We start from the raw sequence: 25,698 nt of genomic DNA on the forward strand, positions 1-25,698 counted from the left end.
GTTTTTACTTTAAGTTAGTATTTGTCTCAAACTCGTTGGTAGGTTATGCTAGGAATTGTCAGATTTAGGTGTATTTTTTGAATTAATCCATTCACTTTAAAATCCTTATTGTGCATCTGCCCTGATGTTAATATAAAGAGTTCTACTAAGGAAAAGAGTGGGTGGGGTCATCCCAAGTGAAATCAATCAGTTTTTGTTGCCTTGAAAAGATTAAATTGCGTTGTGCCCGTGTTATCAACTATTACTCAGTTTCTGTGATTGTCATCACTGTAGAGTTCCGTGATGTGTTTTGAATGGATCACATTCCTTTGGCGCTTACAGTATGATCATCTGTTGTTCTTGCCTTCATTGTTTTAGCATCACTGCAAATGAAACATTAGCAGATATGTGGTATATTTGGAAAGTTATCTCCATAATCTCTCTTTTGTTTATGTTGCTTTCCTCATGTGTCACTGGCATCAACTGTGAAAAAATCTATTTTGAAATCTCATTCCCATACGCGTTAGTCTCTAGGTAGCATACTTATCACCAGATTTGTTAATAATAAACAAGGATATATACTCAACGATGAATGTGCTCCACCCATTTGATTCCCAACTCTCCTTTGCAGGCCACTGCAACTGGTGCAACAAGATGCCTGAAATATAAATATAAATGTTTGTGTTTGATTGTCAGTGTGGTGGAGGAATCAACGGAGGGGAGATGGCAATTTTTGCCTCCAGAGCAGGGCCAAGCCCCTGCTGGCACCCAGCATGTTTCGTGTGTGCAACATGTCAAGAACTGCTGGTGGATCTGATATATTTTTACCAAAATGGCAAGATCCTCTGTGGAAGACACCATGCTGAGCTTCTCAAACCACGATGCTCTTCTTGTGATGAGGTAAGTGGCAGTAATAGCAGCACTACCCACTACCCTTTTGTGTTGTAAAATGAACCATGACAATGGTGTGGTGTTCAGGGTTTAACAGAATTTACAGCAGAATGTGTGTTTCCCCTCAGATCATCTTTGCAGATGAGTGCACTGAAGCAGAGGGTCGCCACTGGCATATGAAGCACTTTGCGTGTTTCGAGTGCGAGATAATGCTAGGTGGGCAGCGCTATATCATGAAAGATGGCCGGCCCTACTGCTGTGGCTGCTTTGAGTCCCTGTATGCAGAGTACTGCGAGGCCTGTGGTGAAAACATTGGTGAGTTATATTTTTGAGGTGCAACAAAGGTCTTTACTTTGCTTATTTTTTGGGATCAGAATAAAGCAATCAACTTTTTATTCCCAAGATTGAATGCAGGATTCTGCTGATGATGTGTAATAGTGCTTTACCTAATGCTATTCCCCTTTTCTCTTCATCTCATGATCTTTTAGGTGTTGACCATGCCCAGATGACCTACGAAGGTGTACATTGGCATGCCACAGACCAGTGCTTCTGTTGTGCCCAGTGCAAGAATTCCTTGCTGGGCTGTCCCTTCCTTCCAAAGCAGGGTCGCATCTATTGCTCAAAGGCCTGCAGCCAGGGTGAGGATACGCATGCCTCTGACTCATCTGATTCTGCCTTCCAGTCTGCCCGCTCACGTGAATCAAGGCGCAGCGTCCGCATGGGGAAGAGCAGCAGGCCTGCCGACCAGTGGAGACAGTCGCAGCTGTTTAATCCCCCCGCCACCGTCCCCTCGTTTGAGTACAAGTTTGGGGATGGTGAGGGTGATGGAGATGCTGATGGCGACATTGATATTGTGGGGCGTAAGCTGGCCCGTCTCGGCCTGGAGGAGGAGAGGTTCTGGAGGGAGCGGGAGGAGCAGGATGCCTGTGGAGAGGAGGATCTAGAGGAGTGGGCCCAGCATGAGGACTATATGACTCAGCTCCTGCTCAAGTTTGGTGACCGTGGGATGTTACACCAACTTCAGCAGTCATCCCTAAAATCTCCCAGCTCCAGCAGTGACAGAAACGGGCTCATAAGTGTCTCTGATCCCTGGCTAAAGCCCGATACTACATCCATTGGGGTTACCGCCTCCTCTCCCACCCCTGCCAGTCCCACCCAGAGCCAGAATTCCAATCAATCCCGAGCCAACAGCCTTAGCCCTGGACTAATGAGCAAGAAGCACATGCCTGAAATGTACTGGGCCCAGTCCCAGGATGGGCTGGGAGACTCTGCCTATGGGAGTCATCCAGGTCCTGCCAGTGCTAGAAAGATCCAAGAGCTGGAACTGGATCAGGATCAGGACCAATCTGGCACAGGAAGACAGGCCTTCTGGCCGGACACCAGGAAGTGGTATGAAGACTCCCTTGAGTGTATCGCTGATGAGCTGAGGAAGGCTGAGCAGGGTGTTGGAGACTCCATGGACTCCCTAGCACTCTCAAACATCACTGGTAAGGAGACAACTGATTAGATGGATGCAGTCAAAAAAATGTGCTCTGTTTTCAAATCGAGCATCTGTTCATAATTTTTCTTTCCTGCTCACTCTTTTTAGGTGCATCAGTGGATGGAGATGGCAGGGACAGACCTATAGTCTACACCCTTGCCATGCAGGATCCGTCAGTGGCAGATGACTGTGAGAAGATGAGCAACATGGGAACCTTTAATTCATCTCATCTTCACCATAGTGCCAACTCTCTGAACCTTCACATGGAGAAGGGAGACGGTGAAGCAGAGGAGGAGGTAGCATTGGCAATGAGGGGAGGCACACAAGGAGGACTTCTCTCATTGTCCCCACATTCTGAAGGCCTCCCTCCCTCCTTTGTCCATGCCCCAGCTCTGAGGAGAAGCAAATCCCAATCCAGGCCTCCTCAGATGGTCAAGTTTTCAGACGACACTGTGGACAATGGATATAACGATGGGTTTGATGTCAGTATTAGACAGCACCCCATGAGTGAGAGGCCACAGCGGAGGGTGTACTGCCCAGATGAGATGGGCCGAGAAAGGAGCCGCCCAGCAAGCCACCATGGGCGCACCAGGCAGCACCACCACCGGCAAGGCCGACACCACAGGAGTCGCAAAACCCGCTCGGACAACGCCCTTAACATGGTGCCCTTGGAGAAAGCACAGAGGCCGTATGAGCCCCAGCAACAGGGTCTGGTAAACCCATCATGTGGTGCCATGCTCTTACAGCATCCCTCACACAGGCTGCCACTGGCCTACTCCCAAACTCGATCTGACTATATGCTTCAGGGCTCAAAGCAAGGAGACCCAAGAGTTGAGCATTTCATGGGTCTCTACAGAGATGAGGATGACTGGTGCTCTACTTGCTCTTCTTCATCATCGGACTCCGAAGAGGAGGGCTATTTCCTGGGCCAGCCAATCCCTCAGCCTCGAGCGGCTGGGCGTTACTACGCTGAGGACTATCCAACAAGGGTTACAGCCCTCTCTTCCCAGATTCATGGCTCACAGACTGGTCGCAGAAAGAGCCACCGCTCCAAAAATTGCATCATCTCTTAACAGTTCAGAGTGTATTGACATAATAATCTGCACTACACTAAGCAACAGAGTCAGATTTTCTGATGGTTTACACAGATCAAATCTGGGTTTAGAAGGGCAATTTAAAACAATTTAAGTGCACAAACTGTGTATTATGCATTAATAGAATGTGCACGGCAACATGTCAGGATGCATATCATTTTAGGTCAAAATCTACTGAAAGAAGAAATATTTAATTATAACTGTTAGGACAGAAAAGAACATACCAGATCTGTGCAACATACAGTCAGAAGATTCGTTTTTTTGTGTATGTGCAGATTTGGCCTAGATACTGGGTCTATTTGAATTTTAGCACTAATATGATACAAGGACTGGTAAATTTGGAAGCCTTCTTTAGACAGTGCAGATGTAAATTATGTAGTATGGCAGAGTGGATACATTGAACTTTCTTTCATTTCAGCATTTGCCATCAATTTTTTTTTTTTTTTTTAAATGATCACTTATAAGTTTTGCAGCAATATCTTTGTGTGCATTAAAATGGTAACACTATTGTTCACAGAGGTTGATATGGTAGAAAATAGAAACTAACCAAATAATTATTTAATACATAATAGTACAAAATGATAATGTATATACTAAGTTAAGATTTTAATACTGGTATTTTTATATCTGTGTGTATGATATAAAAAAATAGCAGTTGTAATGGTAAACAAACAGACCTCGTTAATATTTTATGAGAAACAACAAAGAAGGTGCCACTTCTTAAACTGCGTTCTTTACAGTAAAGTGCCATGTTACTCGGTAACAATGTATTTTAACATATATTCCACAATGCTCACTATTGATGTACAAGATATAAAGAGAATGGCAGTAACACCTGCATTTCCATATTCAGCCCAAATGTTCACTACCCTTGCTCAGCCATAACCAGCTAAATGCTTTGTGATGTAAAGATGCTTGTAATAAATGTTTTTCCCCAAAGTTTCAAGAATGATTGTTTTGTTTTTCAGAGTTTTGACATTATTTCATTTTCAAATTACATATTTTGTTACCTTCAGATTGTAGGGTTTTTTGTTTGTTTGTTTTAAGTAGGATGCATCAGACACCTTATGGGATTTTGAGGTAGTGTATTATTTTAAAAACCTGGAAATTGTCAAAATTATATATAACATATACCTTAAGAGTACTGATTTGTTTTTATACAAAACACTTTTAGACATTTCAACTAATTTGCATGCATGCATGCACTTGAATTTAGGCACATGGTTGAGGGACTGTAATACCATACCAAATAAATGTATGTCTAACGGACATTCAATAAAGTAACATGCTCCTCAAAATATAAAAGTATGTGATGCCGATGGGATATTTAAACATGTAAATAAACTTTAGAGTTAACAGAAATCACGTTTACTACAACTTTCAGAGACATCTCAGTTTGTGCAAAGCTTTGTCTCCATGTAATCAAAATAACTAAGCTTTGTGCAAGTTTTTATGAAGTTCAAAAAGCAAAATGAGACAACACCATGAAATGGAACCGAACTGGCATTGTTTGACAGTGCAAATTTATACAATAATGTTGAACTGTTACAAATTTAGCAGCATCAAGTCATACTGTATATCTGACTGCTACAAAATTAAAAATTACATAGTTGAAAATACTACAAAACAAATCACTGTCTTATCTGGCTTTTTTTCTTTTTTGAAAAATGTGATTATGCCGAAAGACTCAATGAACCCATGTTAACCATTTTCAATGTGATTTTAGAGTAGTAGCTTTTTAAATAGACAAAATTATTTTTGCCAACATTTGACAGAAAAACAATGTTCAAGAATATTTTATTATTAACAACTTTCAACAGAACTTGAAGGTAAAAATGCTTGGTTCAAAACTAACACCGTTCATCCTCACATACACACCCGCAACACAGAATCCGCTCTTCATGCCGAGTTGCTCATCAGGTTGATGTGCTATGGAACAGCTTCAGTCCAGCAGTCCACAAGGTATCCAAGATAACCATCATGTTCAGCAGTCAATCCTACCAGGCTCAGTCTCACATCAATGAAGCAGATCAGGCACACGTGTCAGTAAGATGAGCTGTGATTCGCTGCCGTCTTTGAAAGTTTATGACTTGTCAGGGACGTAGACGGAGTGGTCGAGTCACAGACGGAGGGTTCTGGCTGCCGGACTGTCTCGTCCAGCTCGTTGATGAAGTGTTTAAGGTCCTCCAGGCAACGCTCGCGGATCTCCCCGAGGTTCTCCCTGAGTGGAACCTGCAGCTGTTTCTCCAGGTTGGGATCTTTAGCCACCAGCATTTTCACCACCATGCCAAACGTCTCGCAGTCCTGACGGTACACCTGTGTGTAGACAGGAACAAGAGTTAAACAAAAAGCACAGAGGCTTGACGTGGACAAACTGTGTGAAAACGTTACTTTCAAAACACGCTCAGACACACATTTACACCCATTTGTATGTAGATTTAGATCTAAAAAAAGTGTTGACAGGAAGAGGGTTAAGAGCTATGAGAGAAAAGGTCTTAATTGAGGAGACAAAAAGTTGCTTCCTTCCTGTTCTACCTGTCACCTATGTGTAAATACTTCAGTGTCACTGAGCCTGAGCTGATCACTCTGGTGTTAACACACATCATGTAGCGTCAAAAGATAAACACTTATCCTCTCAAGTTTAATGAGGGCTTTTATATAGGACAGGGTAGCCCAAGATGCAATAAAACCCAACTTTAGTGGAGGCTCAGAGGTATATAATAGGTGTTAGAGGGACAATGAGGATGAGGTGCTGGAGTCTTGTTAGGCAGCTGCCATTTCACACAGAGCCTCAAATGTCTCATAAAACAATGGAGAGAGCTTGCTGCTTCCACACAAAGTGATTCGATACGCAAAATAGATAAACAGGTTTGTTTGAAAATCATGATCCTACACAAGTTGATAATGAAATTTCAGAGGGGGAAAATAACAGTCAGTTTTGTCAGTTTTGTTTCATCGTAGAAAACAGAGAAAAACAGAAAATATCCACATTTAAGAGGCTGGAACCAGGGACTTCATGGGTTTCTATGAACGAATAACCCATTATGAAAATTGTTGTGTGTTAATATTATGTAAATGGACCAATCAATTAATCGAATAACCGTTGGAGCTTTACTAACTAACTAACTAAATGAATAAAAAGAGGGGGAGCTAGAAAATGTTGCTGGGGAGAGCGGTGGCTGGACTAAACTTGGTTAGCCTGCTGCTGCTGTGACCGCACCCCAGATAAGCGGCAGAAGATGGTTGGATGGACAGGGGGAAATAAATAAATAAATCTATAAAGATAAATGGGAACTGTATGATCCAAAAAGATCCCAGATGCTTCGCGGTTCACGTAACTAGCAAGATACACATCATTACAGTGCACCTGTGGCTAAGATGCAAACCATGAACTGCAACATCCCCATTTTCAATGCAGCTGGGAACCTTTGTTGTATCTCTCGCCCTCATTTCTTGCCGTTTTTATACTATCAAATAAAAGGCATAAAATGCTCCAAATATAAATGACTACAAAATATACAAGATACACACTGACAAACTTTAGACAGTCGCACCTCTATTTCTCTAAGGGATACTACTTAATTTTTCTTCATCTGTCCCTCCACCATTTCATGACTTTTTTCTCTTGTCAGTCTCTTAACTTCTTACTGTCCTCACTTCCATCTCTTAGTCAGCTCTCTTCCCTGACTCTGTGGAAGTGAGTTACAGTCCGACACTGCTGCTTATTTCATCGAGCATCAAGTCTAGGTGCCGCAGGCGGATGCACAAGGGCACTTCCAGTGACAAGGCCTGTTTGGATGTGTGGGTGCGTGTGTATAAAACTAGGGCAGGCAAGGGTGAGTTTCAGTCATTCACCGGATACCAACAGTGGCTTCTGTGCTGCAGGGCGTTCTAACTCGCTGGCTTATTTATAGCTTTTCACAATGTTCCTAGAATGGAAAGTATGGTCGGAGCAGAGGAGAGATCTCAAATAAAGATCCGCTGTCAAACAGAGTTAATGTATTTGTGACAACAGATGGAAGCTTTCCAAAATTTGCATTAAAACAAAACGAAAAGTAATTTCCTCCTGATATTGCAACCTATGAAACTTCACTCAAGAGGATTCCCGTTGAAGGAACGAGACCAGCGTTTCTATCTTTATGTAACCATAATAAGGCTTCTTTATTAATCCTTCTTGACCTACAGCAAACAATATTCTGTGATGACTAACCAGAGTTTTTTAGTTAAGGAAAATGGTGGTGAACGTGACAATTTCAGGAAACAATACTAACGCCATTTCATTCATTTATGTCTGTCTGTCTGTCTGTCTATCAAATTAGATAGATCGATACACAACAGTCAGACCAACCAAACAGTTCAAACATCATTTATTTGTGATAACCAATCTTTCCACTGTGCTGAATATAGCAGCACTTTCCCTTTAATTTTCTATTGAAAGTGAATTTAGTCATCAGCTTTTCGGAAGAAGTATCCAATCAGGCGTGTGACAACAACTTCTATGTATACAGAGAAAGTTGTTCCTAGATAACAATGTGCTGAAAATGTATATCCTGTATTAAAACGCACTTCCTGAAATCCCTCCCTTGTTACCCAATCAGGAAGGAAAGGACCGGTTCTTGACTCTTGGGTGTGGTTGCCCAAGAACTGTACGTTTCTAAAAATGTATTCTTCTTTAAAATTTATTTTCTATAGGCTGTTAAAACTGCAGGCTGACAGTGGCTGGAAAGTATCCCTTTACGGTGGAAGATTAGTAGTGAGTGTGTGAACATGCCTGGCTTCAGAAATGAGAGAAACAGAAGAATGAACGAGTCCAGTGCTGCCATCCTTGTATATTTAAAAAAAAAAAAAAAAAAGCTCTCAGTGAGGCCGACTTGTCAGGCTTGCAGACAAATATATTTAGATTCATCAACAGATTAAATGAAACCCACTTTGTATCACAGCCTGGGCTATATGGAGTAAAACATAATACCCTTTATTTTCTCTCATGCCTTGTCACTCACTATAACCAGTTAGTCTGTACTGTAGCCAAAGTCAACTTTGACAATGAGAACGGGTTCAGGTTGAATTTCAGCGGACCGGCTTCATTTAGCTACAACAAGCACACACTGAGGCACTGCTATAACGCAGCCCAGTATGATGTCTGGCTGATGATGGAAAGTTCAGCCTGTGATCTGTGAAAATTTTAGAGACAGTTAACGGGCTTTTGAGGAGCTACTGAACTTGAATGTGTTTGTACCTGTGTGTATGGAAGAGATGACCAGACCAGATTGGGTGCAGAAAGCAAAACATCTGGCCGACACTTGTCAAGCGGCTATACGGGAGTGCCTACTGCAACAGAACCGCTGCTGTCACTTTGCAGAGCACATGTGAAAGTGTTGTTTCAGACTGAAAAAGAAAGTCTGACTTAAGAGTGATTAGCTGTATGTTCTGGGCATGATGGGGAATTAATACCAGCCACCATACAAGTACTTTGAAGTTTTCCAGGGTCTCTTTTGTGAGCCATTTTGGGCAGTAACCAACCATGATATGAAGGCAAGGCTCTCAGGTTTTGATTAGTGTTCACTAAAGGTCTAAAGGGTTTAAATGTCTTCCAACAACCAAGACATTTTTTCCGTAGACCTGTCCAGAGAATAAGCGGACGCTGTGCAAAATTTTAGATCTGATTACTTTCTGATCTGGTTTTGGCTGATTTCTCACTCACACTCATGACTAAATAATCCAGCCCTCCGTGACAGACAGAGTGAGGACTGCCAAGTCACAAACAACCTTTATGCAAGTTTCCTGAACGTCACAAAAGCCAAAGAAAGGGACAAGAGGAGGAGGAAAAATGCTGGACTTGTCAGAAATGGATGTTATCTAAGAATCAGAAATCCTGGGAAGAAAACCTGAAACTTCATATCCCTGTGAACATGGCATACACTGTTCCTACTAATTTATCATGTTAAACTTCTATACTCTTTTCAGAATTGAAGATTATGGCAGGTAAATATGAGTTGCAAGACAACATCGGTGTGCACTGACAACATTCAAACTTTTCATTATATGAAATAAAGCTCACAACAGAGCTTAAATGTAATATAGTTTGTCTTATAAAAGGAAAGAAAGGAGACACAGATGGGGAAGAAATAGACAGGCAATAAAACAGGTCAGAAGCTGCAGCGTCAGCAACAGTATTACACCAGCCTGTAGGGCTCTATGGCGCAGCTCAATGTGAGAGCGCAGTGTGTGCTCCAGGGCAGAGCTGGCTTACGTTTAATGGTCCCAGTAAAGCAGCGGTAGTGTGCACTGGTGCAGGAATGGCCTTCATTAGATAACTGAGCAGAGCTGGAACCTCAAGCCTCGAGTGGTTTTAGCCCTGTTAAATGGTCGACCTCCCTGTCTAAGCTGTACTTGTGTTTCTGCTTTCATTTATATGTTCATTTATATGAGTTTCCAAATCCCTTTGTGCAGGTCTGCGTGTGTGCATTTGTGTACAATGAGACATTCTTGCAGTCAGGGAGTTAGGATGGGTGAATAACAAAAGCCACCAGGAAAATGCGGGTAAAAGTGATAAGCAGCTACTTTGTCAGATAATTACTCATCATTTAAATACTGTGCTAAAACTAATATCTAGCTGGTAATGATGAAAATGGCCGGTGAATTTTAGGATGTACCCACCAGTGTGACTGGTGGACAGAAAGTTAATTTCCTGCCTTGCCAGGGACATAATAGGTGACTGTTCCAGTAATGACCTATCCAGTAAAATAACTCGTGTGTGAGTCAGAAAACCCAAGGCCACCAGATGTATGGTAACATATGCCAGAGGTCCAGTGTGTCCCAGGCATGCACTGTGATGTTGACATTTATAGAAAAGTCTTACAAATTACCGATTTGTAGGGAAAGAATTGAAAATGCAGCAGTTTTCCAAATGGAAAACAGAGCTGCTGATTCAAAATACAGATTTAAATATTTTTTCTTTATGCTACATGAATACCAATATAGAATCCTAGCCACTGTATTGATCCAAAACCGTTATCGGTGCGTTATTTTTTATTTATTTTTTTATAAATCAGCTCACGGTCAGTATAACAGGGTCTGTTGGCTGAGGTACATGAACTATTTACATGTGAAAAATGTATGCAGCACATCAATAAATTAATGTCAGGATGGAGACGGAGAGTGGCTAAGTGTTTAAGGGACTGTAATATGTCAAAATACTCAAGAGGTTTCAATAGCTGATGTGATATGTCATCACTGAACCTCTACCTGCTGACTCACTTTTAACTTTTTCTAGTTAGAAGGTTAACATGTGAAATGTTGGAAAAGAACCTTCTCTATCTCCTGGGCTTTAGCTGCGATGGCCAGGGCTCGTCGTTCTTGAAAGTTGTCTGTAGACTTTTGGCTCTCCTCAACGACAGGAGCTACCGGTGGCTCCTCCTTTTCTGCTTCTGGAGGATGATTCTCCTCCTAAAATAGTAGAGGACAGGAAAGAGTGAGTTACTATTCTGAGGAGCGCTAACAAAATCGGATGTGTGTGTTTTTAAAATGGACAGTTTTAAAAGATGTTTAAAGTGAAAAAAAAAAAAAGACAGAACCCATTAGTTCCCACCGCTGATTAAAAGCCAGCTCAGAACCATTTACTGAACAAAATCAATACACCAAGATGAAAAAAATGAAAGAATGTAGGACAGCCAATTTATAGTCCAATCACAGATAGTCGGTGCCATGCTATGACCTGACCTACTGATGCTTTCACTTTACAGGAAAGACGTGGCTGATGAGGCATATCCAAGGATAAAACCTAGATATACTGAAAAAGCAGCTATAGCTGGAAAGTCGAGAGTACATTCTACGGATATTGGGTGCTGTGGATCTCTTGTTACATGTACAACTAGTAAAAGAATTAGGGATTCATAGGAATTACAGCACTGCATTAGGAGATAGGACTAAACTATAAGCCGTATGACATAATAATGTGTACTGTTGTCATTACTTAGTAAATTATGACTAGAACCTGACTTATCATCAAGCTTGTTTTTCTATGTAAAGCATAGAAACAGACATTTTGGATGTTTTTATATCTTAAAATAACAGGAAGTCTAGCCAGACAAGCCATAATGAGCCATCTAATGGGTAGACTGGAGAAACTAGTAACCTTAAGTATTACTGTGAAAGCTAAAAGAAAGAGGTAAGAGGAGAAATGAGGCCAACTTGGATCAGCGCTCAATTTCTTTTGCTCATTTCCTGATACTATTACTATTTGAAGGCCAGGGAGCAGAACTGCCCAGCCATGACTAAAGTCCACTAAGGGAAACAGGCCACAGACCTAAGCATATTAAAACTCTAAGATGACTGAGGAAAGAAATTACAGGAGATGGTGCATCACAAAGCCGAGTGTGGTCTAAAATAAAAAGCACAACTCATAAAGCATCATCTTGTTATTCCCTCTTCCAGTTCCCTCCCTGAAGCTATGCTTGGGAGCAGTCCAGTGTGTACGCTTGTGCATGTATGTAAAATCGCATTTGCCAGTCCTCAGCCTCCTCAGCCGAACAAAATATCCTTGTCTGTGTCTTTCACTTCAGCTGGCTGGGCACAGCCCAACCTGGAAGGGATGTTTTAGTCCGAATACAAAGCTTTGTTGCTTTGTATTGGTATGAAGCCTTCTAGTGACCTTTTCAGTTCCAGGACATGCTCTCCATCCACTAGACCACCCTGGGTCACAGCCAGAGCTGGAGCTGCTCTTTAGGTCGCCCTTCTTTAGTCTCTTCCGTCTGGGGTGGCTCCAGAAAGCCTGCGTGTGTGTTTGTTGAATCCCCGCAGCAGGTAGTGGCCAGGGCCATTAGTGCGAGCTTTACTGGGGGCACAGCGCAGGCCTTTCATCTTTGCCAAGGTTATGGGTTTGTGCCTCCAGAACAGAGAGCAACAATGCACCACGGGCTAGATCAAACACAGCAGCAGAAGCAGCAGTGTGTGTGTGTGTGTGTGTGTGTGTGTATGTATGGGTGGAGCACTTAGTAAAAAACTTTCATCACAGCAGTTGATGGGGTGGCGGTGGGTGGTTCTACAAAAATGCACATTAGAAGAACAGGAAAGGACTACGTACCATGTTGTATCTTGTAATTTCTGATGTATAAAGCATGTGCATGGGTTTACAAAGATACTAAAGGGCCCACTATGCCAGTTAAAAGGACGGTCCATTAAAAAACAAAAAATGGCAACATTCAAATGACCTCCAGCATGCTCTTAAAAGATCTGAGGGCTGCTAATGAGATAAATAATGAGACTTTATGGACATTGAAGCAACATTTAAAAGATACAATTTTATAGGCTTTTTGATCAAAGTGGCTTTATGCCTAACCTGTAAAATTTTACAAGTTAGACACATCATGAGAATTTTAGGTGGTTCTTATGTGTCAGTGACTCTCCATTTCATTTTAGGCATTTACAGCAGTAATTACAAAAGCAGTGAGCTTAAGAAAAAAGCAAAAAGGGGTGTAAAAATGTCAGACCTCTTAACGCTTTCAATCTGCTTTTTTGTGTATTTTAAACTAGTTCAAGCAAATAAATGTCATACATTGAATATCTAGTTAATAGTAATTCAATGTATCTCTATTTTGCTATGTGTCTTCTGTTATTAATATACAGTCGAAATCGTAATAACCAACTGTTTCATTTGCAGTTTAACAGATATAAATATGATTTAAACGTAATTTAACCACAACAACTTGCATTAATTTCACCAGTTAAAAGCTGACACAGCAGCTACTGCTATTCTGCTGTAGCTAGCACTAAGAAGCATTATGGGTTTTTTCTGCATTATGACTTGATACTGCTACTGCCTCATTTAGTTATGAGGAATAACAAGCTGAAGACGTCAGTTCATCAAAATGCCTATTTCTAGTTTTAGCCCTAGTTTTAGCAAAGACTAGCCATGGCCATCTCACCAGCATGTGTTTTTCATGCAGTAAGCATGAAAAATGCCAAAAAGTCAGATTGTGGGGTCTGGTCTAGTTCTGACCAAATATGTATTTACTATATTTTGTTTTGTTTTGGGCAGGTAGAATCGGGTTATGCACTTATTCTGGTTGGATCGTTCAATAACTAAACCCACACTTAATGGAAATATTGTAATTTTGTCAATGCATAGTATTGTTAACATTCACACAATCAACTAATTAAACAACCTTCTTGAGTTGTCATACATACAAGACCTTTCCTGTGAGCCCCATGTTACACATTAAATTCTTGCCAGCACAAGACCTGCTACATCTACCATACAGCCACAGCTACCAAGCATATTTAGTCATACTCTTCAACAGAAAAAGGTAAGGATTGTTCATTGTAAAACGGTCTAAACAAATCCCAATGAGTTCCACAGGGACTCTTCCTGGATTTGAAGCTCAGATCTTGTGATAAAGTTATGACTCAGGCTATTGAGTTAGCCTCTTCAATTCTGGGTGGCCACAGCCAGACGAACTTTGCCTAATCACATCTGATTCTATTTACACTTCTCTGCGTAGTTATCAGCAAAACAAGCTATTATTTTCAAAACAGGCAGGAGATATCTACATTCGACACTTACACAAAACAGTAAAAGTATTTTCTTTTTAAAACAAGAGGGACGCCTCATACCTTTGTCGACACTTGAACCCCTTTTCCCTACACCATTACAAGTTCTTGTGATTGAGGTCTGCTTACACCACAGGTAAACAAAGCCCGGTCCTGATGGCTTTCATGATCTGCATGAGTGCCACTTTAAAACCCATTAACACACTTCAATGGGACTAAACACATATTAAAAAGGGTGGAATTTAAGAAGTTCCAGGTGCATCCTACTGTAGTGACAAAGGTAGCGTCCACAGTATACAATAAATAGAACACTCCATAGTACACTTGGGACTGAATTGGTGTATTTATAATTTTAAGACAAAAAGGTTTATATTCATGAAAAGAAGCAAAGGCTCGAGTTGTGTTCTTGTGCATGCAAGTAAACGTAAAGTAAAAATTTAAGCCCTAAAACAACAATATTGCAATCACAAGTACCCAATACTTGTGATTTAAAAGATAAATCATTTTATCTGCTTGAGCTCACCTTGTTTGACGTTGCACTGTGTGGAGAGCCTTCTCTTGACAGGCCCGGAATTTTGTCTGGAGAATGAGAAGGAGACAAAAACTAAAGGTTTGACACGGTGAGAATCGAGTAAGGGAGAGACTAATGTGTAGAGAAAGATACTAGAGAGGGAGGATAAAAGCAGGAATTTAATGGAAAAAAGTGGACGATCAGTCTGGAAAGTAAGTGAGTATATGTAAGGACTTTTGGTAATCAGGGCCCTGTAAAGTTACTGACGTTTTCAGGATCCAGACAGGTATCTAGGCTAAAACATCTGGAACAATCAAGAAAGGGAAGGTTTTGCTATCGTGCTCCAAACTCCAGTGGGTGGATTCACTGTAACACACTCATTGTGGATGCCACCTCCTCTCCAGTCACCAACAGAACAGAAACCAGGCATCTTTATAGTCAAGTCCTACCAACAAACATGAACTCTTAAGCACCTAGCAGGGAAACAAAAACACTACAGAGTGAAAGCCTCAGCTTCAGGAATATCCATCAGACATCCTATACCCATTCCCTCTTCAGCCACACACAACCTGGTGGCATCTTTATGAGGCCTGACAAAGTGGCAGACAGTGCGGGGAGGAAGGCTGGCTGCTGGACACATTAGACATTCATGTTCTCTGTCTCTCTCATGTTACACAGACTGGAAATAGGTTGAGTTTAATGACTGTAACCTTTGTATATTTCTGAAACAAATCATCTGCATAGCATCTCATCTTGTTTTCATTTTTATTTCTATTAAACATTTGATGACAAATAGTACAGAGACTATACTGGGTACAGTAAGATGTAGGAGTAGTGCTTAAATTGTCTATTTCCTCAGTTAACAAGATTTAAAAAGGTGGAAAATGGCTGACAGACTGCATTCGATGTAACTTTTCTAACCTGTCTATAACAACTATATTGAACTGTACTTACCAGTCATCTTGCTCTGAGAATAAGTCTCTTCATACCCTGTAGGAAGAACAAACCATAAGGTCACTGGCTGTGTACATAACTACTAAGCTTTCTTATTTTACACCAAAGTAGGAAGTAATATAACTGCTCTAATGCTTCACTAAAAACATGATTAATGGCATTCTGCTCTACTTTCAAGAGGCTGCAATCATGCATTGGAAACTTTTTAAAACATTACCGCTATCTAGCAATCATTTGTAATTGCCATATTAGTATGATGATGTTCTGTGGTCTAAGATTGTTTCATGAGTAAAAAGCACCAATCAAATGTAAACTTAAAAAAATGGCCAGCACTGAAGATGGTAGCAGACCTAAGTGAAACTACTTGTGGAAACAGGGACGTTTAAAAGATTTAGTGCTACAAAGCCTACCAACAACATGCAGTGATCAAGGAAATACTTTAGCACTTATGTATTTTACAGTCTACTTGATTCAAAATTTGCTGTTAGTCTGCTGGGAAAGTAGTTTAGTTTTGTAAACCCATACAGTGCATCTCCAATGTCAGTAAGATCAACAAAAATATATAATATAAACCTTACATGGATTAAAATTGCTAGTAAGTTATTGTCCAAATGCTTGCATATAAGCACATTGTCATACAGCTTTGATATGGACTTTAAAATCCACTGTTCCTACATATTATCCTTCATTTTCAGAGCAGACAAATGGGGGAAAAAAAAAAATTCTTTTAAATCAGTGTGATGCACACTGAATCAAATCTGAACTGAAAATAATATGGGGCAATGGAAGTGTATCTTGCTCATTTGGTCTGAACAATAAAACTTTTAAATCTTCATATACTGCTTGGGACCAAAGAAAAAAAAAAATTCAAATGTCATACATTTACAGATCAGTGTAGGAACCATGGGGAGTGCTCATGTAACTCCACAAAAAAAAAAAAAAAAAAAATCATGATAGCAAGGTGAACAATAGGTATTAATTGAGAAACAAAATTTATGAAGCAACTTACTTCAGACCATGGCAAAAGAATTTCAGTGTCAAAAAGCTATTCTGTTTTTACATTGGATTTATCGGCTACATTATATGTGCTTTATTATATCTATAGAGTTAAACTTGAATTTAGTTAATAATTTTAATTATCTACGTGTATTTCATTCATTCTCTTATCTATCCTTGCATCCTTCTCAAGACTTAGTTGCAGACATCTTTGAGGTGTAGGAAGCCAACATTTTTCTGAAATGACAAGGATGCAAAGAGACATGTGAAGAACTACAGATGAGCTAATCATCACCCAGGTCCAAGCTTGCTCTCATGGCTCCATGTACACACCCAAAGTGTCATGTCCACTCTGTTGAGGAAAGAGTGACCCCCAAAGGTGCTCAGAAACACCAGCGTGACCCTCTGGACCGTCCACACCTGAAAAGCCAGTCAGCCAGATTTTCAGTTATGGATAAACAGGCAAGTATTAAAATAGAGGTGGGAAAATAAAGAGTTCTGATCCTATACAATGAATAGACATTTTTGTGGGTGGTTGTCCAGAAGTGAAAGAGCTCCAAACTGCGTCAGGGAAGGGGAAACCAAGAATTCTACATACTCTTGCCTTGCTGTGAGGGAAATGGCAGGCTCTTGGCTCTGTCCGGTGAGTAGCCTCTGCTGCTCACGCTGGAGCCGGAGCGACTGTGGGGGGAGCGGGCCACCTCACGGCGCACAGGAGAACGTTCTCTGAGGGGAGGAAAAGGGGCCGCCTTTCTCCTGTAGTGGTCTCTGTCTTCACTGGAAAAGCACAGGGAATGAGTGCACTATTATAATTTGAACGGCCCAAACATCCTAAGCATTGCAGTGAATGAAAAATTAGCTCCCTCTAATCATTTGAAGATATCTCCAGTTCTAAACCAGTATCCATCACAACTGGTATTGTTCTGTTACAGAGAATGTAAACTGAAGCCCTTTTCTCTTTCCTTTTTCAGTGCTGACCTAGCACAATGCTGCCCTCTAGCTTTTTTAAGATCACTGCACAGAACACATACTTGTCAATGGCAGCTGTTGTAAAAACCTATAGTATTTCACAGCTACAGTCACAATCAGCCACAGTTAAAAATTATGGAGAGAAAGAGGACAGAAAAAATAAGAGCAACAAAGAAACAGAAGACTAAACAGGAAGAGCAGACACACTTGAATTGCATTACTGAGATACTGTTTCTCCCCTTATGTGTCTAAATAATGTAACTAACAATACCCAAACACAGGCAGATTTTCATTCTGTCTAAAAAACATGCTAGTCATTTTCACTAATTAGACACATTGGCTGCAATGAATACGCTGCATACACTTAGACAATGATGGTAAATGGATACCCTAAGCAGGGATTAAGTGTGTATTCAATCATACCCTCTGTCCAGGTTGAGGATGGCCTGCACTAGTGTGTCCTCTCCGCTCTCTGGGAGGGACCTGGGCGCTGGGTAGATGCCCTGGTTTCTTACGCTATGAGGTGGAGGAGCGCGGCCACTAAGGGGAAAAAAAAAACAAACACAAAAACAAAACAAAGAAAAAAAAAACCAAAAAACAAAACATGTGCTTCAGTTACAAGTAACACACACAGTACTTGTTGCATGTTTTACTGGTAAAGCTTTTGCATCTTCCTCAATATGCAAAAAACATCTCAAAGAATCTGGAGAGGCATAAATCCCAATGTAGCCAAATATGGTTAGGACTTAACACACAGTATATTTCCACATATGAGGTGGAACTCATCCAGTAGCCAGATGATGTTAAAAAGTGCAGACGAATGTGCTTCTGTCTCTGTCCCGTCATGATTTAACCTGACTTGAAACATTTATCCTGGCTGAACCTTAACCAGTCTGGCTAAGATAAAGAGGCTCTTTTTCTAAATGTCATTCATGTTAATGAATGAGAGCAAAAATAATATGAAGGTTATACTTCAACCAGAGGGTTGAAATATGCATGAGAAGCAGGACGTATTTTATTAATTGTATTTATATAAATTTTCAATTTGTTCACTGATTGTTCAATATATAATATAAAGCTTACTGTGTAATATACAGGATTAGATTATGCTTTAACAATAACAAACACTGTAAAATGTAATAACAGAGCATGCATGTGCAAAATCATTTTTCACTGCTTTTATAGAGCTTTTAACACTCCCTTTATCACTTGAAACTCCCCATACACCATGTCTCCTGGTCCCCTTTCCCTAACAACCCACCTCCTCTCAGCTGAGCTCTGATCTCTACTCACACCAACCTCAGCATTCAACAGGCCACAACTGGACTCCGTGTTCTTTCACAACTCAAAATCTGCGCTTGGAGTGAAAGCATTTGTATCCATGTGTGCATGTTAAGTGGCAAATCTAGTCTGTATAATTTATGTCTGCCTCTTTTCTAAATTTTGCCACTGTATAAAACAGCATTTTTTTAAAAAGGGGTCCAGACCATAGGTGACTAATTTTCAGTGTCAAGGGGAAATAAAGGGATTTAGGCTGAAATCCTTCAACTGTTCACGTTGCTAACAATGAACTACAACAAAGACTGGTGAGAATTCATTGTCACGATAAGTTGTGTCACATTATCTCACCTCTTTGATTTTTCCAGGTAATTGCAAAGTGAAATGTCATCAACTGACTGTGTAATATCAACTCAAATTTTATTTTGGCACCACCACCAAACAGCGTAGTGCGACCTGCAAACCCTGATCAACATTCTAAATTACAAAGACCAAAGAGTGTTTGCCATCATGCAAATGCACCAGTTTTTGTGCGCCAGCACACAGATGCTCACTGATATGAATATTTATAAACTGCTGAAAATTAGGGATTTATGCAATTTATGGTGCAATTTGTACATCAACATTACGAGCAAATAAAACAATGACTGTACTTGTTTATGTCATATGTGATCAGTTCACTGTGGCTTTGCCATTAACAAACTATAACATACTTTTACTGAAATGACTGGGTGAATACTGTAAACCTGTCAACTAAAATCTGTAGCCTAAATGCTGACAGTGTTCAGCTAACACTGCTAGTTTTGAAGAGTTTACTAACAGTGTGGAGCTTAAGGCTTGAATTAGGTGAGACAGGCCACTATGGGTCAGAGCAGACCATGATTTATGATTGCTCCTCCTTAAACACACATTTTTAAAGCAGGGAAACTGAAAATGGAGGCCTGCAGAGATCCTGCCTCAACCAAAGTAGAGGAATTAAACACAGGACTTGTGGCAAGCAGTAGAAAGTTTACCCAAACTCCAAAGGCCGTCCTGTGTGAGGGTCCTCCCTGGGTCCTCTGTAAGGAAAGTCCTCCTGCAACACAAAGTTGAGAAAATTTAAAAGATAAAATCAGTGAAAGTGCCCTTTGAATGTAATTTTTTCTGCATTATTTGGTTGTGTCCTATAGTACAGATGCTGTTGAATTAGTTTTAAATAATCTGTTTGAAATAACATCACCTTTTATTTAAAAATGTGTATTTAACTTCCATTCATCTATAGTTGCTTCCCTACAGTTTATGTAATGGTATCTCTTGGATTTAAGACTGCCAAATTGACTGAAAAAAATACAATAAATAATACTGTGAAAACATGGTTGAATGAGTTTTCAGAACGTGCTTAGTATTGACAAAATGCCACAGTTATTTCATCAGCTTAAAAAATTAACATATGGATTAAAAAAAATAAAACACACACACACACACACACACACACACGAAGGAAAATGGAGTTTTAAAAAGAAACAAAAAAACAAAAAAAACCAAAAGCCATCACAATGGAATTTCGCAGCCCAGCAAGCAAATGCCTGCCACAGGTAATTGCCACAGTGTAGCTGAGTGTAAAAAGGAGTTTAAAATATTTCAACTTCAACCTTTGACTGTAGCGCCCTCAGCTGGCCAGTTACATGTGTGCATGCTTAACCAACAATATGACATGATATGCAACTGCAATTTGTCTGCAATTAAACAAAATGGCAGAAGTGTACAGTGATAGTTGTAAGCCCCTTACTTTCATAGATTTTCTTAATGTAACTTGAAATAACTTGAAATTTATCTAGTATGAATACAGATGGAGTGAGATTTCTGACTTTTAAAACTCACTTTTTGGCTCCAATATTCAGTTATGGAAGAACTTTCCTGCTTCAATTTCTTTCTGATTAAGTTTGTTTAATGATTAACTAAATGATTTAATTTAAGACTTTTTTTTCAGTGTTTTGGCAGTTCTTGAGATCATTTTGTTTGATCTTGTCTTCACAAAATTTTATCCAATGTATTTTATCTAATTTGTTCATATGCATACAATAAGCTATGCAGTAAGGTGGGACATATGGCTTCCTACCCTCCTTGAAGGCGGACCAGCTCTGCGTTCAGCAGGAAAATGAAGGCTGTCCCCGTGGTAGCCCCTCTGATCTTCATGGTAACTTCGGGGGCCACCTCCATTCGGGAAAAAGCGGGGACCTCCTTCGTAATCATATCCCCCCCGGCCGTAGTCGTCCTCTGGCCTGCCAAAGGGGCCCCTCCTCTCCACGGCTCCACCTGCCCGTGGGTACGGACCCTACAAGGATGAGTGAATTTTATGGATTTGACATTTACAATTAACATTGGTTAGTAAAAAGGGTTGTTGAATGAGTTTTATTGAGATTTTTCTCAGTTAAGCAAGCTGTGTTATTCTCTGTGTACACTGTTATTCTTTCTACAATGTTCAATTTCAAATCGTGACAAGAACAAAAAAATACTCTCAATGATTAACACTGCTTGCTTGGAAGACAGAAAGTAGTGGTACTTGTGATTGTATGTGCATAATTTCAAATGTGAAAAGACAAGGTCAAAAGTGATCTCAGGAAAGCAAATAGACCCTGAAGGTACTTGGTTCGCACTCACCTGCCTCTCTGTTAAAAAGCGTTCATCATACACCTCTCGTATGCTCCTGTCTCTCCTGTAAGTCACTGCAAAAGGCAAAGAGTGAAAGATGCTGTATGCACTGTACATTTCATCATGCAAGGGTGGTGCCACAAAATAAATTTAAAAAGGTTTCTGTATTTTTCTGTGGTGTGCGATGTTCAGCCAACTTTTGTGAGCGGCAGTATTCCAGTAAAACATATTATTATTTAAAATACAAGAATACAAGTATTGCAGTTTAAATTAAATTGTTGGTTTTGGGTTTGGCAACAGTAAAACCACTCATGCTAAAATACTTTTAATATAAAAAATCTCTGTATGTCGTACCAATCCTTGTATGTGCCACTTGAAAGATTCTCTGATAAATTATCCTGTTTTATTCATTTCAGATGTACAATAGCAGTGGAAGTACTTTCTTGTTTGTTGCTAAACCAATGTTAAACTGATACGCTGTATGTTCTGGAAGAAAAGTTGGCCAAGAACTTACTTTTTAACTCAAGGACTTCTGCGTGGTATACAAGATCTTTGGCACAATCTGTAACAAAAAAACAGTATTGAGACTACATTTGGAATAAGTTTTCATGCCTGTATTTTGGAAAGAGTCTTCATAATTAAACTTAAGTGGAAAACCGCTCTATTTTGCCACAAGTGCATGAAATGAGATAAGACAGTGAGCAGTGTTTGATTGAGATGTGATCCAACAACTAAGCCGGCTGGGGTTACTTTCTGCAAACTACACTGAGCCACGGATGAATGTCCATTTCACCAACGACACTCTTATTCAACTGGAAAGCACCCATCCGATAACCACCAAACCGACAAGCTATGAAAATTACCACGAGATTTTCTATGTTGCTGAATTGACCGCTAACTAATATACCTCCATGTAGAACGGGCAGCTAGCTATGCTAATTAGCTAGCCTCCATATATGCTGCAAACATCCGCACGTTTTATTTCAGCTGGGGGGAGGGGGTGTGGGGGAGTTAGCCTTACGCTACTAGTACATTAAAAAAAACAATAAATATTTAAGACGAATTATTGGCCCTTTTAGATAAGCACACATTAAATAGCATATACGAAAGGGTAATTTATTAAACGCAAAATAGCAAAAACATTCTCACCTTCCTCTATCTGTTAGTTAGCCTAGCCTCTCACTGTTGGATAACGGCTTTTTTATTGGACGAGTAACAAGCATACGTCATCAAATTGCGACTTACAGATATGTCGTTTGTTTCTGTTTGCTAAGCATTAGCTAGTTAAATGCAATAACACAAAATACTGCGATTTTTAAACAAATGTATATATTATTCTAATGGTGGAGCCTGTGTTGGTGAGTAATTTGATTAATATAAATAATAAAAATGGAACACAGCTGTTTGAAGTAACGTTAAAATGTATAACGCTACATTTAATTAATGGTGGACTTAAAGACTAGCTAAGTAGCTGGTTCTTTACAATTTATGTAAAGAATTTTTATGATCATTTGACTGCCTTTTTTACAGTGTTTCGCATGCGTCCAGTATGAGCGGGGGCTTGGCACCAAGCAAGAGCACTGTGTATGTGTCTAACCTGCCTTTCTCTCTGACCAACAATGACTTACACAAGGTAATTTGTTGTTAACCATGTCTCTGTTTAACAGAAAAACCCCCAAAAACAGAAGAGTCGATTTCTTTATTAAAACAGATAACTTTGTCTCATTTCAGCTATTCACCAAATACGGAAAAGTTGTAAAGTAAGTAATGGCTCTGTCATAATTTATTTTATTATTCATATCTTTACAGCAATGTGTAAACCAAACTGTAGAATGCTCTGAATAGTTCTCTCTGTTTTAAAATAAGCACTGATAGTTATTAAAACTTATTTTAGGGTTACAATCGTTAAGGATAAAGACACTCGCCAGAGTAAAGGGGTGGCTTTTGTTCTCTTCCTGGACAGAGAATCAGCACATAACTGTGCAAGAGCAGTAAACAACAAACAGGTGAGTCTTTTTCACATCAAGACCATTAGTTTTCACATGTTGTGTGTCACGGAATGAAAGCTTGCATTCTCCTGGTCAGTGATGGTTCTTTAATAAAAATGCATTTGTCTCCCAGCTGTTTGGCAGAACAGTGAAAGCGAGCATTGCAATCGACAACGGACGAGCAGCTGAGTTCATAAGGAGGCGGAACTACACAGACAAGTCTAAATGTTATGAATGTGGGGTTAGTGAAGATTTAGTGAGATAAAATTTTATTGAATTGTAATTGCAAGTATAATCTGTTTTCTGTCCTTTCTGAAAAAAAAAAAACAGTCACGTGTAGAAAATCCCAGAGAGTTCTCTGATGGGTGAATGTAATTTTATTTGTGTTTTTGAATGAAAATCACAGGATTCAGGTCATCTGAGCTACGCATGCCCCAAAAACATGCTCGGAGAGAGGGAACCTCCGAAGAAGAAAGAAAAGAAAAAGAAGAAAAAGGCTCAACAACCTGAGCATGTGTAAGTATTTTATAGCTGATATTGTGAGATATTGTGTAATAGACTGTGGTTTTTGTAATTCCTACATCTTTTCCCTTATAGCGAAGAAGAAGAAGAAGAAGAAAGTGAAGAAGAAGGAGAGGATCCAGCCTTAGATAGTCTGAGCCAAGCCATAGCTTTTCAGGTAAGTGTGCAGATATACTGTAGAAAATAATTTAAAAAGTCAGGGTAGACATATGATTCATTGAATTATATTAAGGAAAGTTTATACCTTTTTGTGTGTCCTTGTGACCTAAACATCACTTTTTTTGTGTTTCCCTCCAGCAAGCCCGTATTGAGGAAGAGGAGGAGAAGCAGAGGAAGCGGGCACTTCTGTCACAAGAGGGCGATGCACACGCTTCAACATCCTCCGATTCTAAGAAACCAAGGATCAAGAAGAGCGCATACTTCAGTGACGAGGAGGAGCTCAGTGACTAAAAATTATAATACATATTTTGGATTTCACCAAAATGTTTGGTGAATATGGATTTAGTTTTTTAAAGGCATTTTGTATTACAGTTAGGCTCAATTTTTTTCCTTCTTGTACATAGTACTGAGACATTTTATGTTTCAATAAATACTGTGTAATTGTTCTTGGTTTGGCAGATAATTGTGTGTGTGTATGATTTATTTTATTTTATTGTTTATTTTTTAAATGTCAGTCAATAAAGCTTTTCTTAATGACAAACCAGATTAATTGTTGGTTATTCCAGCGTCAACAACAAAATCAAATAAAGAATGCCAAAGAAAAAAGGAGGTTATTGACTACTTTTAGTTCAATTAAGTAAATGGCAATAGTTTGGTTAACAAAGCTGATGATTAAAAAAAATGTATTTCTTAATCACTGATCAATTTACTGGTTGGATTGTTTTTACATATATGTATAAATTTGTCTATGAAATATCAAAAGTCATGAGAATTGTGTGTCAGGTCAACATAATTTTGTGAATTTTTGAATAACCGAATAAAATAACTATATAAAATTGGCGATTTATTTGAAATTTAATATAAAAAAAGAAAGCAAGGTTTTGCCTTTTTTTTTTCTCTTGATACATTCCCAGAAATTAGTAAACTAGAATGAGCACTTCTAAACCACTTGAAGTCTATTTAAATCTTCTGCGGTTAAGTCCCATCGGCTGAAGATAATGAAGATCCACTTAGTTATCTTTGATATAAAAGGTTCGGGAACCCCTGGCTGCCCCAGCCTGCTCGCTGGGGATTGTGGTCTTTGGAGTTCGTTTGCGTCAGTACGCAAACAAAGCGAGGGATTCCCCGATGATTTAAGCGTCTGTGGTCTAAACGGCTGCGGCATGCCGGCAGTCTGCGTGGATAATGCGAAGATAGAGGGCGAAGATGAAAGCACAGTGAGCGCATACGAGTGGCACCGTGTTAATACATTGCTGTAGACGCAACATTAGCGACTGTGTCTTTTGTTGCATTTGAGTGCTGTCGAAAATGGGAAAGCTTACGGCTCATGACAAGGAGAAAGAGGCAACTGCTGGATGCGACGACTGGAAGTCATTAGTATTCTTTAACTGCCTGCGTGATTATTACATGTAATATAAGTAATTGTTAATGCAGGTTGTGGCTTCTATGCTGTGAGTTAATGTATTAAGTTCCGTTTTACATTCCAATCTTTTTCAGTTTTTGAATTTTGTGTATAACGTGCTCTGTATTTGTATCGTCACGTGACGATATTTAAATCAAATACTGTGCGAGAATTAGATTTTTTTCAGGATTTTTTCCTGTTTAATGTGTGCAAATATTTGAAATGCATTGCTGCATTGTTTGATTACAATGAAAACCTGCATACACACGGCAGTACATTACATTTAGATGAAGAAC

General features: G+C 39.7%; 3 protein-coding genes across 9 annotated transcripts in view; 2 read left to right on the forward strand and 1 right to left on the reverse strand.

Moving 5' to 3' along the window:
• prickle1b (prickle homolog 1b) overlaps positions 1 to 4,425 on the forward strand; it is a 30,875-nt gene extending 26,450 nt beyond the window's left edge. The window contains exons 5-8 of one of the 2 annotated variants that reach the window (XM_040141645.1): positions 676 to 879; positions 999 to 1,185; positions 1,359 to 2,357; positions 2,459 to 4,424. In XM_040141645.1, coding sequence (XP_039997579.1) covers positions 676 to 879; positions 999 to 1,185; positions 1,359 to 2,357; positions 2,459 to 3,423 — 2,355 coding nt within the window. In that variant the 3' untranslated portion in view covers positions 3,424 to 4,424. Of the gene's footprint in view, positions 1 to 675; positions 880 to 998; positions 1,186 to 1,358; positions 2,358 to 2,458 lie in introns of both variants that reach the window. The other variant, XM_040141644.1, reaches the window with a different exon arrangement.
• Positions 4,426 to 5,211: 786 nt separating this feature from the next.
• Positions 5,212 to 22,585, reverse strand: pphln1 (periphilin 1). 5 transcript variants are annotated; one of them, XM_040141646.1, is made up of 12 exons: positions 22,481 to 22,585; positions 21,846 to 21,893; positions 21,341 to 21,405; positions 20,799 to 21,014; positions 19,714 to 19,775; positions 17,846 to 17,962; positions 17,058 to 17,230; positions 16,787 to 16,873; positions 15,458 to 15,493; positions 14,516 to 14,571; positions 10,753 to 10,890; positions 5,212 to 5,760 (listed from the first exon to the last, which is right to left on the reverse strand). In XM_040141646.1, coding segments are annotated over exons 2-12 (1,224 nt in total). In that variant the 5' UTR covers positions 21,847 to 21,893; positions 22,481 to 22,585; the 3' UTR covers positions 5,212 to 5,487. The 5 variants fall into 5 exon arrangements, with proteins under 5 accessions (XP_039997580.1, XP_039997582.1, XP_039997581.1 ...); XM_040141648.1 differs by lacking the exon at positions 22,481 to 22,585 and adding an exon at positions 22,239 to 22,323; XM_040141647.1 differs by lacking the exon at positions 22,481 to 22,585 and adding an exon at positions 22,195 to 22,289.
• zcrb1 (zinc finger CCHC-type and RNA binding motif 1) lies at positions 22,573 to 24,804 on the forward strand. Of its 2 annotated transcripts, none has more exons than XM_040141652.1 (8): positions 22,573 to 22,689; positions 22,862 to 22,964; positions 23,063 to 23,091; positions 23,295 to 23,337; positions 23,453 to 23,560; positions 23,726 to 23,835; positions 23,917 to 23,998; positions 24,139 to 24,804. In XM_040141652.1, the coding sequence occupies exons 2-8, from the start codon at positions 22,881 to 22,883 to the stop codon at positions 24,289 to 24,291; spliced, it is 609 nt and encodes a 202-aa protein (XP_039997586.1). In that variant the 5' UTR covers positions 22,573 to 22,689; positions 22,862 to 22,880; the 3' UTR covers positions 24,292 to 24,804. The 2 variants fall into 2 exon arrangements, with proteins under 2 accessions (XP_039997586.1, XP_039997585.1); XM_040141651.1 differs by having other exon boundaries at positions 23,226 to 23,337; positions 24,139 to 24,800.
• Positions 24,805 to 25,698: the final 894 nt, after the last annotated feature.

This window comes from Xiphias gladius, chromosome 2 (genome assembly GCF_016859285.1).
Source record: "Xiphias gladius isolate SHS-SW01 ecotype Sanya breed wild chromosome 2, ASM1685928v1, whole genome shotgun sequence".
Classification (NCBI taxonomy): domain Eukaryota; kingdom Metazoa; phylum Chordata; class Actinopteri; order Istiophoriformes; family Xiphiidae; genus Xiphias; species Xiphias gladius.